This window comes from Calliphora vicina, chromosome 3, assembly GCF_958450345.1.
Source record: "Calliphora vicina chromosome 3, idCalVici1.1, whole genome shotgun sequence".
In the NCBI taxonomy this organism is placed as follows: Eukaryota; Metazoa; Arthropoda; class Insecta; order Diptera; family Calliphoridae; genus Calliphora; species Calliphora vicina.
In genome coordinates this window covers 120072482-120091256 of record NC_088782.1, presented here as the reverse complement: position 1 = coordinate 120091256, position 18775 = coordinate 120072482, and the positions used below count along the sequence as shown (strand labels likewise).

At 30.9% G+C, this 18775-nt stretch overlaps 2 protein-coding genes across 2 annotated transcripts in view; both read left to right on the top strand.

Moving 5' to 3' along the window:
- Positions 1-18775, top strand: part of fz2 (frizzled 2) — a 312996-nt gene that overhangs the window by 184508 nt on the left and 109713 nt on the right. The window contains exon 7 of the mRNA XM_065502741.1: positions 11516-11623. The gene's annotated coding sequence lies outside the window, so the exon portion shown is untranslated. The remainder of the gene's footprint in view (positions 1-11515; positions 11624-18775) is intronic.
- Positions 1446-18563, top strand: LOC135955718 (protein TsetseEP-like). Its single transcript, XM_065506075.1, has 2 exons — positions 1446-1488; positions 18211-18563. Exons 1-2 carry the CDS (start codon positions 1446-1448, stop codon positions 18561-18563), a joined length of 396 nt encoding a protein of 131 aa, XP_065362147.1.

Sequence of the window (18775 nt, the reverse complement as noted above, 5' to 3'; positions counted from 1 at the left end):
TTATAAAATTTTACAGAAATTTGAACACATTACCAAAAAAGGATATATGGCTAGATGTTAAAAGAAAACAGATATTTTAATAAAACTTGTTGGAGTTATAAACAATACTTATACACAACTTGTGGCATTATTGATTTTGAAATCAAGTTATTTGTTTTAAAAAAAATTATAAATTCTTTGCCAAATTGTTTATATATTTATTTTAAAAATTAACATTCGCTGTATTAGTTTGCATGTAGGTTAGAAAATAACGTTTTATTTAAAATTAAACAAAATTTAAAAAAGGATATATGGCTAGCTTCTAAACGTATGTAGATATTTTAATGAAGCTTGGTGGAGTTATAAAACACAATTAAACACGAATTGTGATATAATTAATTTTGAAAAAAATTATTTTATTGGAAAAATAATATATATAATTACTTAAAAAATTTCGTACAATTTTATCAATGACTATGTAGGATATAAAATCGAGCTTTATTTAAATTTTGGAAAAAGGATATATGCCCAATTTCTAAACGAATGAAGATATTTCAATTTCAACTTGGTGGAGTTATAAACCACAATTTTACACGATTCGTAGCATAATTAGTTTTGTAAATCTCTAGCTTATTATTCTAAAATTTCTTCATTATTTAATAACTTTTAAGTATTTGTTAAGTTTTTTATAAAACTATCATTTATCTTTAAACATTTTTCTAAAATTGAAACAAAACCTCACAAATTTCAATTTAAATTCATTTTCTTGTTCATATTCACTTACTTTGACATTTACTTCAGAATACAAACTCACCTTAACACCCTCTCATAGAATTTACTACCAACTAATTGCAGTAAAATATCCTTTGGCAAAACTCCTTTTTTTCGAGTATTGTTTTTAGTGATGATGCGTTTTTTGCCCCTGTCGCCTTCACAATCATTGAGAATCCTTAATATGCATAAAGTCCTGTGGAAATAAGCAAATAGAAAATACACAACAACAACAACTGCAACAAAAAATGCTTAAAATCCTTAACGACACCTTTACATAGAACTTCAATAACATTTAACATTCCCTTTGGTTGAGGTTTTTGTGGATGAAAGATGCGATGGCTAGAATGCCTGTGTTACAATTACTTGCAATCGTTCAAACAGCTACGAGTCCTGCTAATGCTGATGAGCTGCGGCATACAAAACATTTTTAATGCAAGTCACGTTTTTCAAACCAAAAAACAAGGAGTAAAACCCACACATGGCAAAAGGGAACACAGCAGCACTAGCATCAGAAAAACAGGCTGATTGAATGTTTAACTGTTAGACTAACACTGTATGAAAGAAGGTCGTACAGACACATCAACTAACTGACTGACTGTCTGTCTATTTGCCTTTTCTCTCAAATGTGCTTTTGGGCCAACAAAATCAAACACAACATTTCATTATGTGCCGCCCCTGCCTTAAATGAAATAATGGTGGGGGCCATTGTCGGCGGCGGTATTATTGTCAAAACAAGTAATGTCAACGTTTGCGAATGAAACGTTTGTTTAAGCTTAAGTTTTTGTTGCTCCTGTTGTTGTTCTATACCTCGAGTATTAAACATGTCCATGTAGTGGTAAAATGCAAAATGCCTGCATGTAAAACAACACAAAAACCCCCAAACAACATGGTGATTTTGTTATATAGACATTTATTGTATCGTGTTTAGGTGTAAGTAAATTTGTCCAAGTATGTGTTTATATAGCGTACCCTAAAAGCAGTAGGTTGGCTTTAGCTTTAGTGAAATTTCTCAATATTGATGAAAAAGGATATATGGCAAAAATGTTAACTACAGCAGTTAGCAATATGAAACTTGCTGGCCATAGAAAACTTTAAAAAGCTCAAATTGTGGTAAAAATAATTTTCAGAATTTCTCAAAAATTTAAAATTTTTTTCCATAAATTTAAATTTGAAACTAAAATTTTATATAACAAATACGTTATTCATATGTTTGAGTAATATCAGAGTAGTTTTGCTAACAAAAAATTATATTTTGTTAAAATTGTGAAAAAGGATATATGGAGGAAATTTAAACTAAAGCAATTAGTCAAATGAAATTTGGTGAGCATATAAAGGATTTAGAACCTCAAATTGTGGTAAAAATAATTTTCAGAATTTCTTAAATTTGAAAAATTTTTTTCGATAAATATAAATTTGAAACTAAAAGACGTTATTTATTTGTTTTAGTAATTTAAGAGTAATTTTGCTAACAAACAATTTAATTTTATTAAAATTATAAAAAAGGATATATGACAGAAACTTGAACTAGAGCTGATAGCAAAATAAAATTTGGTGGGCATATAAAGGTTTAGAAATTACAAATTGTGGTAAACTTAATTTTAATTTTTTCTCAGAATTGAAAAATATTTTTGCGAAAATAAAATTTTAAAAATAAAATTTTGTGGAAACATTACTTCATTCATTTGCTTGAGTTATTTCGTTGTCATTTTAGCAGCAAAAAAAATATTTTTCATTCAAATTATAAAAAGGATATATGGGCGATATTTGAAATTAAGCACTGAGCTAACTGAAACTTATGTGAACATATAAAAAAATTTAAAACCACACATTGTGATAAGAAATTATTAATACAATTTTACAGAAATAACATTTTATTAATTTGTTTGAGTATTTTGGCATTTAAAAAAAATTATTTTAATAAAATTATAAAAAAGGATATATGGCGAAAAGTTAAACTACAGCAGTTGGCAGAATGAAACTTGGTGAGAATATAAATGTTTAAAAACTTCAACTTGTGGTGAAATTACTTTTCATATTTTCTCATAATTACAAAATATATATTGAGGAAAACATAAGTTTATTTTTTTATATAATAGTTCCCTCTCTTCAAGGGCCTCTTATATTGCTTCTTAGTCATAACTAATAGACAAATCTGAAAACCTTGAATGAAGTAATATTTTTTTTATCCACAAGCTTAAGCTTGAACTTGTGCCAGAAATGTGTCCTTAGAATTGGTGAAATTGCAATTGGAGCCCACCTAATGTACACTCGTCATAGCCAAAAGTTGTTGACTTGCCAACTAACATCATCACTGTATTGCAAGAGAGTAGTGTTTGTGTGTGTGCTCAACTACAACTACTAAATAATAACAAACGAGAGCACACAACATAAACAACTCTCAATCAACCCAATCGGGTTTCAAATACACTTAACAAAATTTGTTTGTAAATTGATGGAGAATTGAAAAATATCAAAGAAATTTATTCTATGTCATTCTTTAAAAAATTTTAGGTAATGGCTCAAAAAATCGATTGAATTATTTGGTTGTTAACTGTGTTTTAACCAGTGGTCGGTATAGAGAGAGTGAAAGATGCAAAAGTATTTGTGTGATTGCAATCAGGCAACGGGTTGGGGTTTTTGCCTCTCCACTTGTTTATTTTGCACTCATCTGAATAAAAATACTGTTAAATATCGAAATTATTGGTGGTCACAAGTCGTATAGATTTAAATTTTAATTTATGGACAATTTTTTCCCAGTGTCCCTATTGTACTCCTGGTGTAGTGCTGGAGTAGTGTGTGTATTTGCAAAGCTTTATTTACGTACCCATACATACATGAATGAATGACTGAAAGTTAGTATGTGTTTACGCACTCTTAACAACAAAGTGACAACATAACAAACACATACACAATAAAAAGCTGGTCCTGAATACAGGGTGTTGCAAAGAGAGGGATTTCCAATAACAAATTTTAATAATATATGTATTATGTGTTTATGTACCCTATAAACAGAATGATGGCTTTATTTTTAGTAACATTTCTTAATATTGATGAAAAAGGATATATGGAAAAAACTATAACTACAGCAGCTATCAATATGAAACTTGCTGGCCATATAAAGCATTAAAAAGCTCAAATTGTGATAAAAATATTTTTCAAAATTTCTCAAAATTTAAAAATATTTTTCGAAAAATTTAAATTTGAAACAAAAATTTTATATAACAAAGCCATTATTCATTTGTTTGATTAATTTTAGAGTAATTTTGCTAAAAAAAATTAAATTTTATTAAAACAATAAAAAAGGATATATGGCGCAGAGTTAAACTAAGGAAGTTAGTCAAATGAAACTTGGTGAGCATATAAAGGATTTAGAACCTCAAATTGTGGAAAAACTAATTTACAGAATTTCTCAAAAATTAAAAATATTTTTCGAAAAATTTTAATTTGAAACTAAAATTTTATATAACAAAGCCATTATTCATTTGTTTGATTAATTTTAGAGTCATTTTGCTAACAAAAAATTAAATTTAACTAAAATTAAACTTATAAAAAAGGCTATATGGAGCAGAGTTAAACTAAGGTAGTTAGTCAAATGAAACTTGGTAAGCATATAAAGGATTTAGAACCTCAAATTGTGGAAAAACTAATTTACAAAATTTCTCAAAAATTAAAAATATTTTTCGAAAAATTTTAATTTGAAACTAAAATTTTATATAACAAAGCCATTATTCATTTGTTTTATTAATTTTAGAGTAATTTTGCTAACAAAAAATTAAATTTTATTAAAATTATAAAAAAGGATATATGGATGAAATTTAAACTAAAACAGTTAGTCAAATGAAACTTGGTGGGCATATAAATGACTTAAATCCTCAAATTGTGCTACAAATACTTTTCAAAATTTCCCAAAATTGTAAAATATTTTTTGAAAAATTTTAATTTTGAACTAAAATTTTGTATAACAAAGACGTTATTCATTTGTTTGATAAATTTTAGAGTAATTTTGCTAACAAAAAATTTAATTTTATTAAAATTATAGAAAAGCATATATGGAGGGAATTTAAACTAAAGCAGTTAGTCAAATGAAACTTGGTGGGCGTATAAAGGACTTAAAAACTCAAATTGTGATAATTTTTTTTTTTAAATTGTAGAACATTTTTGTTAAAAAAAAAATTAAATTAAATTTTTTTTAGAAAAATTTATCGAGTTTACTATAAAAAATATGGCGGATATTAAAGTTTCCTTTAGAAAATCTTGCGGATAAACAAGTTTCTTGCGGATAAAGTCTTCTATAGAAAATCTTGCGGATAAACAAGCAACACCTCTTTTGAGAATCCCCCTTTTATTCACATTCGTAACTTAAAACAACATTTGTTTGTGCAAGTGTTTGTTTAACAATTGTGTAAATCCTTTTTTCCAACAACAACAACATAAACACAAACCAGAACTCCTGTTTTGTTGAAAAATCGTGCAAAAAAACACACAAACACAAATAAAAATTTAAATTCTCATACGGGAGACGACGACAAACATCAGCCTGTTCAGAGTTGAATCCTAGAAAATATATATTTATACTGTTTTTTTTATTATTTCAACGACCACATGACGCAAATTGTTTCAACATTTATTTTACGTTTCAATGTTTCTTTTTTTTCTCTGATGCTGCTGCTGCTGCTGTTTCTTCTTTCAGTTTTTGTTTCAAAAACAGAAAAAAAAAACAGTCATCAACATTGTAAAATGCCGCCAATGTGTACGTGCTTTGAAAATAATTTCAAAGCTCAAAAGGTGAAAAAACAAATGTTAATGTTTGTTTTAAATACAAAAAGTCCTTGTGTGGGGGGAGAGGTTGGGGCGGTGTTTTCATTTAGGTTGGGGTGTTGGAGGAGTTGTTGAGATTTTAACTTGTTTTGAGGGGTTGTAATTCCAAATGTATTTAATATGATTTTTTTCGGGATATAAATATGTAAATTTTTATTTGCATGTTGATGGTATTTAATGAAAGGACTATTTTTCAATTTATTAAATAAATATTTGCCAGAATATTTATGGGTTTTTTAGCAATAAATTGATAGTATATGATAAATTAATTAATGATTTATACGCAATTTAATAACAAAATTAAATATGTTAGGAAACTTTCGAAACTAACAAAAGCTGTAATAAAGTTCTGCCAGATATGACTGAACTAATGGAACTATTAACTTTTTTCAACTAAAAGTTATTATAATTCAATTACCTTGCCTTACAAGTGTTTCCCAGATATATTTATCATTTACTTACTGGGGTTTTTTCCCCTTTAAAAATGCCTGTGGAGAAAATTATGTGAACATTTCTTTAACACTTTTATGGAAAATTCAAATAGGAACTTTAATTGATATTGCTTGGTTAAACAAACACTAAGTAATATTTTTTCAATTATATTTTCACATTAGCCCAATTGTATGCTACAGAAATTTTTATAGCAAGAGGAAAGAAAAACTAAAATTGAAAAATATTTCAAGCTTTTTCAAATAAAACCAAATGTCTGCAGTTATAGAAAAAGCAAATACAATGTAAAAACAACAATTTGTATGATTAATGGAAAAAGGACCTCATTTATCGCATACTGGTACATGATAACAAAACAAAATTTATTTTTAAAGTGACCATATTAAATATTTAGGTTTTCAGAAATTCCTTTTTAGCTAGGATACAAAACAGATATAGAAAAATCATAAAAGATTTTCTTTTTATACAGAAATTTTTGTATTAATATTGAAAACTTGTTTATCCGCCAGATTTTTTATAGAAAACTTGTTTATCCGCAAGATTTTCTATAGAAAACTTGTTTATCCGCAAGATTTTCTATAGAAAACTTGTTTATCCGCAAGATTTTCTAAAGAAAACTTGTTTATCCGCAAGATTTTCTATAGAAAACTTGTTTATCCGCAAGATTTTCTATAGAAAACTTGTTTATCCGCAAGATTTTCTATAGAAAACTTGTTTATCCGCAAGATGTTCTATTGAAAACTGGATTCTCTGTAGAAAATTAGTTTATCCGCAAGATTTTCTATAGAAAACTTGTTTATCCGCAAGATTTTCTATAGAAAACTTGTTTATCGGCAATGTTTTCTATAGAATACTTGATTATCCGCAAGATTTTCTATAGAATACTTGATTATCCGCAATATTTTCTTTAGAGAACTTGTTTATCCAACAAATTGTCTTTCATTCTTCCTTAAACAAAAAGTGTCTACCTTAGATTATCGAAATAATCAAAACATCTTGCTGAATGGCTCCACTGGATGTGGTTCCAATTTCCTATTACGTTTAATTGTCTATGTTTCGTTTAGGTTGGGTTTTCTCTCAGGCCTCTACCAATATTCCAATTGCTAAGCATCTTATTGCTAACTCCCATCTAAATAGATTCCAGAGATTCTTCCATTTCATACGGTTTTTTCTAATAACTTTAAGTTCCTATGACAGTGGATAGACTCTTATCTTCCTTTGGTATACCACTTCTTTCCATCTTGGAGACCATCTCTGTTTACATTGTGTTTTTGATATTTCTAAACGTGATGAGTTTCGAATTGGTCGATTCCAATTTTCTCAAGGTATTGCTACTGGTTCGAGTTTGATGAAGACTTCCTCTATATTCAAAATAAAGAATGTCAATGTTGAAGTCAAGTGATCCTATTCCTGTATATCCAGCAAGAGAGTGTAGCGCCACCTCAATCAATTTACCCTTCGCTTACATACGAGTGATGTCCATTGACATTCTGATGTGGATATCGACTAGCTACTCCAAAGTCGTCAACAGAAATTTGTAATAGACTGATGAGCCTTGCTAGCATTGCCTGGACATTCGACAATGTAGTGCTTCCAGTTCAGTAAGTCCATTGATATATAGGAAAATTAAATCGAGGCGCGATAAATGATCGATAAGCTCAAAATGCCCTCCATTTGTGATTTTTATCGTTGGAAACATTCGATAGCGCAGTGGAGACTATCAAAGTCTAATGATACACAGAAACAGCTGAGTATCTGTATGATTGAAACTTCTTATCAGACTCTAGCAAGGTCGACAACCAGGGAAGTGGGTGTCCATTAATATTATAGAGACTCCAATCCTGGAATAATTTCAATCATAGGTTGATGAAGTAAACTAAAGACAATCTTTATTTCAATTTGATTTATTTTTAAGCAACTATATGGCCACCTTAATCTCTTGTTTAGATTTTCCAAACCATAACACTCTTATGTGGAACCAACCAACCTCCCAAATTGTTTCCCACTGCAACAGTAAGTAAGAATGTACAAATGTGTCTGTAGATTTATTTAATGTGTGCCTCGTTTTGTAAGTAAGTGTTGCTATTGTGGCGATTTCCTACTGTGCATGTACTTAAGCATTCAGTCATTCATCAAATTCTATTACGGTTTACTGCTGTGTTCAATTGCTTTCGTTAAGAACAAAAAAAAAAAAAAAAAAAACACCAGCAACTCAAATGCTCAAATCCACATTAAATACTGTTCTATTCCTCTAGCAAAATAATCATTCATGGTTTAAGAGTATTCATACAAAATTCCTCTTTCCTTTCCTCTTCAAAAGGTCTCCAAATATTTCAAATTGTTTAGATTTCGTAAAGCAGCTTCAAACCTTGTCGAATAAACGTTTCAAGCTCAACAATAATCGAAGTTCAATATACTTTGCAACAGCTCGTATGATGTTCTCCGTTTCCCCTTTTATTTATTACTGTTTTAGCGGTGTAATGTGTTATATTACCTTTACATTTTCATATGGCTGGGATTTATTTGTTTACAATTTCGTATTTGGTTGAGTATTTTTGTTGAATCTTTTGTTCAAGTGTTTGATTCATTGCATTGGATGTTCACTCGGTGGCACAGTTTTCTGGGAGGTTTATTTCATGTAGGTGAAGATTGAATTATTAGTGGAAGAATATTCTAAAAATATGGCCTGACTCCTGATGGATTTATGATAACCTTGATATTTTGTCTTTCGTAGGCTAATACAAACCAACCTAGTTCTGTTCTAGTTCTGTTCTAGTTCTGTTCTAGTTCTGTTCTAGTTCTGTTCTAGTTCTGTTCTAGTTCTGTTCTAGTTCTGTTCTAGTTCTGTTCTAGTTCTGTTCTAGTTCTGTTCTAGTTCTGTTCTAGTTCTGTTCTAGTTCTGTTCTGTTCTAGTTCTGTTCTGTTCTAGTTCTGTTCTGTTCTAGTTCTGTTCTAGTTCTGTTCTAGTTCTGTTCTAGTTCTGTTCTAGTTCTGTTCTAGTTCTGTTCTAGTTCTGTTCTAGTTCTGTTCTAGTTCTGTTCTAGTTCTGTTCTAGTTCTGTTCTAGTTCTGTTCTAGTTCTGTTCTAGTTCTGTTCTAGTTCTGTTCTAGTTCTGTTCTAGTTCTGTTCTGTTCTAGTTCTGTTCTGTTCTGTTCTAGTTCTGTTCTGTTCTAGTTCTGTTCTAGTTCTGTTCTAGTTCTGTTCTAGTTCTGTTCTAGTTCTGTTCTAGTTCTGTTCTAGTTCTGTTCTAGTTCTGTTCTAGTTCTGTTCTAGTTCTGTTCTAGTTCTGTTCTAGTTCTGTTCTAGTTCTGTTCTAGTTCTGTTCTAGTTCTGTTCTAGTTCTGTTCTAGTTCTGTTCTAGTTCTGTTCTAGTTCTGTTCTAGTTCTGTTCTAGTTCTGTTCTAGTTCTGTTCTAGTTCTGTTCTAGTTCTGTTCTAGTTCTGTTCTAGTTCTGTTCTAGTTCTGTTCTAGTTCTGTTCTAGTTCTGTTCTAGTTCTGTTCTAGTTCTGTTCTAGTTCTGTTCTAGTTCTGTTCTAGTTCTGTTCTAGTTCTGTTCTAGTTCTGTTCTAGTTCTGTTCTAGTTCTGTTCTAGTTATGTTCTAGTTCTGTTCTAGTTCTGTTCTAGTTCTGTTCTAGTTCTGTTCTAGTTCTGTTCTAGTTCTGTTCTAGTTCTGTTCTAGTTCTGTTCTAGTTCTGTTCTAGTTCTGTTCTAGTTCTGTTCTAGTTCTGTTCTAGTTCTGTTCTAGTTCTGTTCTAGTTCTGTTCTAGTTCTGTTCTAGTTCTGTTCTAGTTCTGTTCTAGTTCTGTTCTAGTTCTGTTCTAGTTCTGTTCTAGTTCTGTTCTAGTTCTGTTCTAGTTCTGTTCTAGTTCTGTTCTAGTTCTGTTATAGTTCTGTTCTAGTTCTGTTCTAGTTCTGTTCTAGTTCTGTTCTAGTTCTGTTCTAGTTCTGTTCTAGTTCTGTTCTAGTTCTGTTCTAGTTCTGTTCTAGTTCTGTTCTAGTTCTGTTCTAGTTCTGTTCTAGTTCTGTTCTAGTTCTGTTCTAGTTCTGTTCTAGTTCTGTTCTAGTTCTGTTCTAGTTCTGTTCTAGTTCTGTTCTAGTTCTGTTCTAGTTCTGTTCTAGTTCTGTTCTAGTTCTGTTCTAGTTCTGTTCTAGTTCTGTTCTAGTTCTGTTCTAGTTCTGTTCTAGTTCTGTTCTAGTTCTGTTCTAGTTCTGTTCTAGTTCTGTTCTAGTTCTGTTCTAGTTCTGTTCTAGTTCTGTTCTAGTTCTGTTCTAGTTCTGTTCTAGTTCTGTTCTAGTTCTGTTCTAGTTCTGTTCTAGTTCTGTTCTAGTTCTGTTCTAGTTCTGTTCTAGTTCTGTTCTAGTTCTGTTCTAGTTCTGTTCTAGTTCTGTTCTAGTTCTGTTCTAGTTCTGTTCTAGTTCTGTTCTAGTTCTGTTCTAGTTCTGTTCTAGTTCTGTTCTAGTTCTGTTCTAGTTCTGTTCTAGTTCTGTTCTAGTTCTGTTCTAGTTCTGTTCTAGTTCTGTTCTAGTTCTGTTCTAGTTCTGTTCTAGTTCTGTTCTAGTTCTGTTCTAGTTCTGTTCTAGTTCTGTTCTAGTTCTGTTCTAGTTCTGTTCTAGTTCTGTTCTAGTTCTGTTCTAGTTCTGTTCTAGTTCTGTTCTAGTTCTGTTCTAGTTCTGTTCTAGTTCTGTTCTAGTTCTGTTCTAGTTCTGTTCTAGTTCTGTTCTAGTTCTGTTCTAGTTCTGTTCTAGTTCTGTTCTAGTTCTGTTCTAGTTCTGTTCTAGTTCTGTTCTAGTTCTTTATAGGAATTTAAGCTTTTATTTCCAGTATTTTTTTATATTTAATGTTAAAACTTTTTTCTTCTTTCCTAATTTCAACCAGTAAATTGTTCCAAATTATAAATTTAATCAACAAATGTATTTTATTATTATTGCTTTCTTTTTTTCCATCTTGGAGTTAATCCAAAACAACAAAAAAAACCTCAGTAAATTTAAACTAAAATGTAATTGGAGCAAACATCATATAAAAAAGGCAGCAGAGAAGAAAAATATCAAAAAAGGAAATCCCATAAAAAGGATTGAAAATTATTATGGAAAACAGTACTGTTTTTATTTTTGCTACAGAAAACCAACTTTTTCAAAGTGACAATAAATAAAAGCTGCACAAAACAAAAGCACAGTAATTTTAACTAAAACTTTTGAATACAAAAATTAAAAAAAATAACAACACAAAAACATAAAATAAAAGTACTACTTACTTTAAAACTGACTTCTTTTTCTGCAAGAAAAAAAAAGAAACAAAAAAGGTTTTATATTTACTGGCAATAAAATAACAAATTTTATTAAAGTTTTATGTTTAAGGATTTGAATTTTATATGCATTTCAAAGCTAAGAGAAATTAAAATTACACACACAAAAAAATCTAAAGCTAATTAACCTGTTTCTTGCTTCCATTTTATATTTATTATAATTTTTCCCTTTTTTCTTTTCTAATTTTAGGTTTTTCTCATTTAGTTTTACAAAAAAGGACTTTTAAATAACAACAAGAAACAACCGTGAAGAAGTCAAGAACTGAAAAAGGATTTTTTTACTTTGCAGTTGTAAAAAGTAAGTTTTTCTTTTTCTCTATACATATTTTCATTCAGAAGTAGCATAAAGTTTTAACTTTGATAAAAAATTAAAGAGGGGGGACAACAGAAATCTCGAATTTACTTTTACTATAAACAACTTAAACAATTCTCTAATAACATCTCAAGTTTTCTAATTCTATTTCAGTTCAGTTCTAGTTCTAGTTCAGTTCTAGTTCAGTTCTAGTTCAGTTCTAGTTCAGTTCTAGTTCAGTTCTAGTTCAGTTCTAGTTCAGTTCTAGTTCAGTTCTAGTTCAGTTCTAGTTCAGTTCTAGTTCAGTTCTAGTTCAGTTCTAGTTCAGTTCTAGTTCAGTTCTAGTTCAGTTCTAGTTCAGTTCTAGTTCAGTTCTAGTTCAGTTCTAGTTCAGTTCTAGTTCAGTTCTAGTTCAGTTCTAGTTCAGTTCTAGTTCAGTTCTAGTTCAGTTCTAGTTCAGTTCTAGTTCAGTTCTAGTTCAGTTCTAGTTCGGTTCTAGTTCAGGTTCCAGTTCAGGTTCTAGTTCAGGTTCCAGTTCAGGTTCTAGTTCAGCTTCCAGTTCAGGTTCTAGTTCAGTTCTAGTTCACCTCTAGAAAATTTCAAAATTGATATTATCAAAGAAAGATTACCTCACTACCAAACATAGCATCCTTCCATTATATAACTTCCCTTACTTCTTTAAAGCACAGACGCACTGTTATTTCCGTTTCCGCAAAAACTAGTTAAAGATTCAAAATTGTGTTTGAGTCTCTGTCTGCGATTGTTTGTGTGTGTGCCTATGTCGTTTATATTATTATAACTTCTTAAAAGGTAAATAAGAACCCCTACGAATTCTCCTTTTTGTGCCAAAGCTTTGTAATCTTATGATGTAGTTGTTTCATTTTCATTTCCGCCTAATAAACAACCATAATTAAACTTGCAAAATAACAGAAAATGGGATTAAAAACAGAAACTCGCTTGCACGCCCCGTTAAAACGTAAAAGTTCCAAAGAGCGACCTTAACAAAATAGAAAAGGCAAACGTTAACATCTTTTTGGGGATTTCCCACTCCCCTGGAAGCCAACAAGTTTTAGCAAATGTAACTTTAGTTTATCTTTTTGTATGGAATTAATTTTTGTTATATTAATTTCGTTTTATTCACACAACAAAGCAAAAAACAAAAAATCACAAACTTTTTTACATAAATGTTGTTTTAGTTTTAACGCCGCACGGTGTTAAGTATTGTAAACAAAATTCTGATTTTATTTTTGCAAGAATATCCTAACTTATTGTTCATTCAATTAAGATAAGCCTCATTTATTTGTAACAAGCATATTTTAAAATATGTTTTACTATATTTATTGAATTTTGAAAAATCTAAGAATTTGTGCCACTGTGCTTTGCTGTAGTTTTTCCTCTTTAGTTGTTTTGAAAATGTTTTTTTTTTTAATTTTCATTCTTGTTTTACGAATAGCTAAAAAGGTTTTTGAACTTTGACTTTAACTTAAAATATAAATTCCCTTCAGAGATTTTAAGCTCCAAGAATATTAAGCAATTGTTGTTTCGTTTGTTGTTAAAGCATTTTCAAGCACCAAAGGACTCTAAAAGGATTTTCAAAGGTTTCTTGTAGTTTTTGCAGTTGCTGTTGTTGTTTTCTTCATTTTTTTTTTGCATTATTATTAATGATCTGTTTTATATGCTAAAAATGTTTCCTCTCTCTCTTACTTTTTATATGACAATGATATGGTGTTATCCTTTATTTCCATGTTGTTGTCGTTGTCTTTGTTGCTGCTCGAAAGGACAACAAATTAAAGGAGATTATGGAGAAATAATTATAATGGTTTTTGGCAACTAAATATTGGGTATAAGTGTGTGTGTATGTATAGTACGGGTGTCTTGTCTCTGTGTGTAATTAAGTTGTAGTAGATGTTGGAAATAAATTGCAATTTATATCAACAACAAATATCTATAGTATTTAATACTAATTAAGTTGTAAATGTTATAAACAAATTGCTACAGATATATTGTTAATCAAGGGGGAGATTTTGTGGCCAACAAGAAAATTAAGGCTATAATTTATAAGGGATAATAAGGGGATCTTTAAGGAATGTAAGGATGTAGTTTTAAACATAATTACTTTAACAAACTCAACTAGAACAGAACTAGAACAGAACTAGAACAGAACTAGAACAGAACTAGAACAGAACTAGAACAGAACTAGAACAGAACTAGAACAGAACTAGAACAGAACTAGAACAGAACTAGAACAGAACTAGAACAGAACTAGAACAGAACTAGAACAGAACTAGAACAGAACTAGAACAGAACTAGAACAGAACTAGAACAGAACTAGAACAGAACTAGAACAGAACTAGAACAGAACTAGAACAGAACTAGAACTAGAACTAGAACTAGAACAGAACTAGAACAGAACTAGAACAGAACTAGAACAGAACTAGAACAGAACTAGAACAGAACTAGAACAGAACTAGAACAGAACTAGAACAGAACTAGAACAGAACTAGAACAGAACTAGAACAGAACTAGAACAGAACTAGAACAGAACTAGAACAGAACTAGAACAGAACTAGAACAGAACTAGAACAGAACTAGAACAGAACTAGAACAGAACTAGAACAGAACTAGAACAGAACTAGAACAGAACTAGAACAGAACTAGAACAGAACTAGAACAGAACTAGAACAGAACTAGAACAGAACTAGAACAGAACTAGAACAGAACTAGAACAGAACTAGAACAGAACTAGAACAGAACTAGAACAGAACTAGAACAGAACTAGAACAGAACTAGAACAGAACTAGAACAGAACTAGAACAGAACTAGAACAGAACTAGAACAGAACTAGAACAGAACTAGAACAGAACTAGAACAGAACTAGAACAGAACTAGAACAGAACTAGAACAGAACTAGAACAGAACTAGAACAGAACTAGAACAGAACTAGAACAGAACTAGAACAGAACTAGAACAGAACTAGAACAGAACTAGAACAGAACTAGAACAGAACTAGAACAGAACTAGAACAGAACTAGAACAGAACTAGAACAGAACTAGAACAGAACTAGAACAGAACTAGAACAGAACTAGAACAGAACTAGAACAGAACTAGAACAGAACTAGAACAGAACTAGAACAGAACTAGAACAGAACTAGAACAGAACTAGAACAGAACTAGAACAGAACTAGAACAGAACTAGAACAGAACTAGAACAGAACTAGAACAGAACTAGAACAGAACTAGAACAGAACTAGAACAGAACTAGAACAGAACTAGAACAGAACTAGAACAGAACTAGAACAGAACTAGAACAGAACTAGAACAGAACTAGAACAAAACTAGAACAAAACTAGAACAGAACTAGAACCTGAAATAGAACCTGAAATAGAACCTGAAATAGAACCTGAAATAGAACCTGATATAGAACCTGAAATAAAACCGGAAATAGAACCGTAAATAGAACCTGAAATAGAACCTAAACTAGACCCTGAACTAGACCCTGAAATAGAACCTGAACTAGAACAAGAACCTGAAATAGAACCTGAAAAAGATCCTGAATAAGAACCTGAAAAAGAACCTGAAATAGAACCTGAAATAGAACCTGAACTAGAACAAGAACCTGAATTAGAACCTGAAATAGAACCTGAACTAAGACAAGAACCTGAAATAGAACCTGACATTGAAACGGAACTAGTACCTGAAGTAGAACTTGAAGTAGAACCTGAAATAGAACCCGAAATAGAACCTAAACTAGAGCCTGGACTAGAAACTGATCTAGTACCTGAACTAGAACTTTAAATAGAACCTGAACTACAACTTCAACTAGACCTGAACTAGAGCTAACATAGAAAACTTGGACAATATTTTATTGATTTAGAAAAACTCCCAAAATATACGATTAACACAAACATCATCGATAATGTTCTATTGTGCCATACAGTAAGATGGTTGTAATTCCAAACTTCATTGTCTCTTATCCCAAATTATAATCAAATTATTATCATTGTTTTAATGGCATCTTTGCCTAACCTCTCTCCTCTTACTGCTGCCCTTTATTGATGATATTTGATATGTTTTTCATTATGTATGGGAGACATATATAAAAAAATTGTATTTAATTTCAATAAATATTTTATTATCTCCTTCATACCTTAAACACAGTGTCTCTCTTTGTCTACATATAGATTTTTATCTTGAAAAACAAAACACCACGATATAAATTATTATGGCTGTTAATATTCTGTTGGCCCAACTCATTTCACATCTCATCTCAGTTTAATTTCAATTCAATTCAATACAATACATTTTGTTTTATATTGTAGATTTAAGTTAAAAAGACGTTTTGTGGCTGTTGCTGGTATTGTGTTCTTGTGTGATGTGTGCAATCTGATCTGTTTTTCAGTTGTTGCTGCTTGCAACATTTTCAACGTGTAAAAAGTTAATTTAATCAATTTCTTTATGTCGTCTCTTAGTGTGATTGTATTTATATAAGTTTTTGTGGGGTTCATTCAAGCACAACAATTTTTCATATGGAGTCTTAATAAAACTGGGGAAAAAAATTAAATGACATCGAAAATAAAGAAAAAAAATTAACAATAAAATAATGTAAGGCATCAAGTTACTGCAAAAACTAGTTAAAGGTGTAAAAGAAATTCTTAACACAAATTTTATTTAATTCATGGGAATGATTTTTAATATTTTTTAGCTAAAATAGGTCTCATAGGAAAGGAATCTTAGCAATCTGTTGCACAATATATGTGTGAATTGTACAAGAATAAATGTTGTAAAGAAATCTAAGAATTTCTTTAATATTAGTTTGTCTAAATAAGATTCTATCACTGTCTCCATTCCAAGTCTGAGTTTATCTTAATCTAACCCAAACTGTGATAATTTCTCAAACTATAATTTTAAATTAGTCATAAACATTGTCTGTGACTATCTGTGTTTATGTCTTTTCTATCGTTTAGTTTATTAACAAACAAACAAAAAACCCAAACATTAATAATTTCCCCGAATATGTTTTTGTAAAGAACTTTATGTTTTCATTACAAACCCCCTGAGATCAGTGATAAAAATCTTTCAATATTTGAATATTAATCAAATCAGAATCCCTTGACAATTTCCAAAATATTATCCATAAAAAAGAATCTTTAAACAACAGAGTCTCAAAAACCAAACGACTGCTGCATTCCTGAGATGAGGCAGCCAAAAACGTCATTACCCACACACGTAGTAAAATTCCAATAATTTTTTTTCTCTCTTCATTTCATTTTTAAATTAATAATAATTTTATTTGGGTTTTGTCATCTGTATATGAGTTTTTTTTTTCTTGTTGTTTTTTGTTCTTTTATAAAAACACAAACTCAAAACAAAATGACAATTTCTCATGTAACCTGAGACTTATAAAAGACACCATCAATACACAATGCAATGCAATACAATGCAACGGGAATGGCAAATAACACGACCCCAGCAGTTCTGGGTGACCTGAACTAGAACCTGAACAGAGCCTAAAGTAGAACCTGAACTAGACTGAACCAGATCCTGAACAAGAACCTGAACTACAACATGAACTAGAACCTGAACTAGAACTAGAACCTGAACTAGAACTGAACTAGAACTGAACTAGAACTGAACTAGAACTGAACTAGAACTGAACTAGAACTAGAACTGAACTAGAACTGAACTAGAACTGAACTAGAACTGAACTAGAACTGAACTAGAACTGAACTAGAACTGAACTAGAACTGAACTAGAACTGAACTAGAACTGAACTAGAACTGAACTAGAACTGAACTAGAACTGAACTAGAACTGAACTAGAACTGAACTAGAACTGAACTAGAACTGAACTAGAACTGAACTAGAACTGAACTAGAACTGAACTAGAACTGAACTAGAACTGAACTAGAACTGAACTAGAACTGAACTAGAACTGAACTAGAACTGAACTAGAACTGAACTAGAACTGAACTAGAACTGAACTAGAACTGAACTAGAACTGAACTAGAACTGAACTAGAACTGAACTAGAACTGAACTAGAACTGAACTAGAACTGAACTAGAACTGAACTAGAACTGAACTAGAACTGAACTAGAACTGAACTAGAACTGAACTAGAACTGAACTAGAACTGAACTAGAACTGAACTAGAACTGAACTAGAACTGAACTAGAACTGAACTAGAACTGAACTAGAACTGAACTAGAACTGAACTAGAACTGAACTAGAACTGAACTAGAACTGAACTAGAACTGAACTAGAACTGAACTAGAACTGAACTAGAACTGAACTAGAACTGAACTAGAACTGAACTAGAACTGAACTAGAACTGAACTAGAACTGAACTAGAACTGAACTAGAACTGAACTAGAACTGAACTAGAACTGAACTAGAACTGAACTAGAACTGAACTAGAACTGAACTAGAACTGAACTAGAACTGAACTAGAACTGAACTAGAACTGAACTAGAACTGAACTAGAACTGAACTAGAACTGAACTAGAACTGAACTAGAACTGAACTAGAACTGAACTAGAACTGAACTAGAACTGAAGTAGAACCTGAAGTAGAACCTGAAGTAGAACCTGAAGTAGAACCTGAAGTAGAACCTGAAGTAGAACATGAAGTAAAACCTGAAGTAGAACCGGAAGAAAAACCTGAATTAGAACCGGAAGAAGAACCTGAAGTAGAACCGGAAGAAGAACCTGAAGTAGAACCGGAAGAAGAACCTGAATTAGAACCTGAATTAGAACGTGAAGTAGGACCTGAAGTAAAACCTGAAGTAGAACCTGAAGTAGAACCTGAGCTAGAACCTGAACAAGAACCTGAATTAGAACCTGAAGTAGATCTTGAAGTAAAACCTGAAGTAGAACCTGAAGTAGAATCTGAATTAGATCCTGAAATAGAATCTGATATAGAACCTGAAAAAGAACTGAACTATAACTAGAACTGAAGGAGAATTGAACTAGAACGTGAAAGTGAACTAGAACCTAAAAGTGAACTAGAACCTAAACTAGAACTATTTGACTTCATTATAAAGTGCACATTAGTTACAAATGCAATTGAAGTTGGCCAAATAATAAATAATACTGCTGGTCTGGTACATGATTTTATTGCCTGCAATCCATACAAAGATCTTGCCTCTAAATCATAACAATA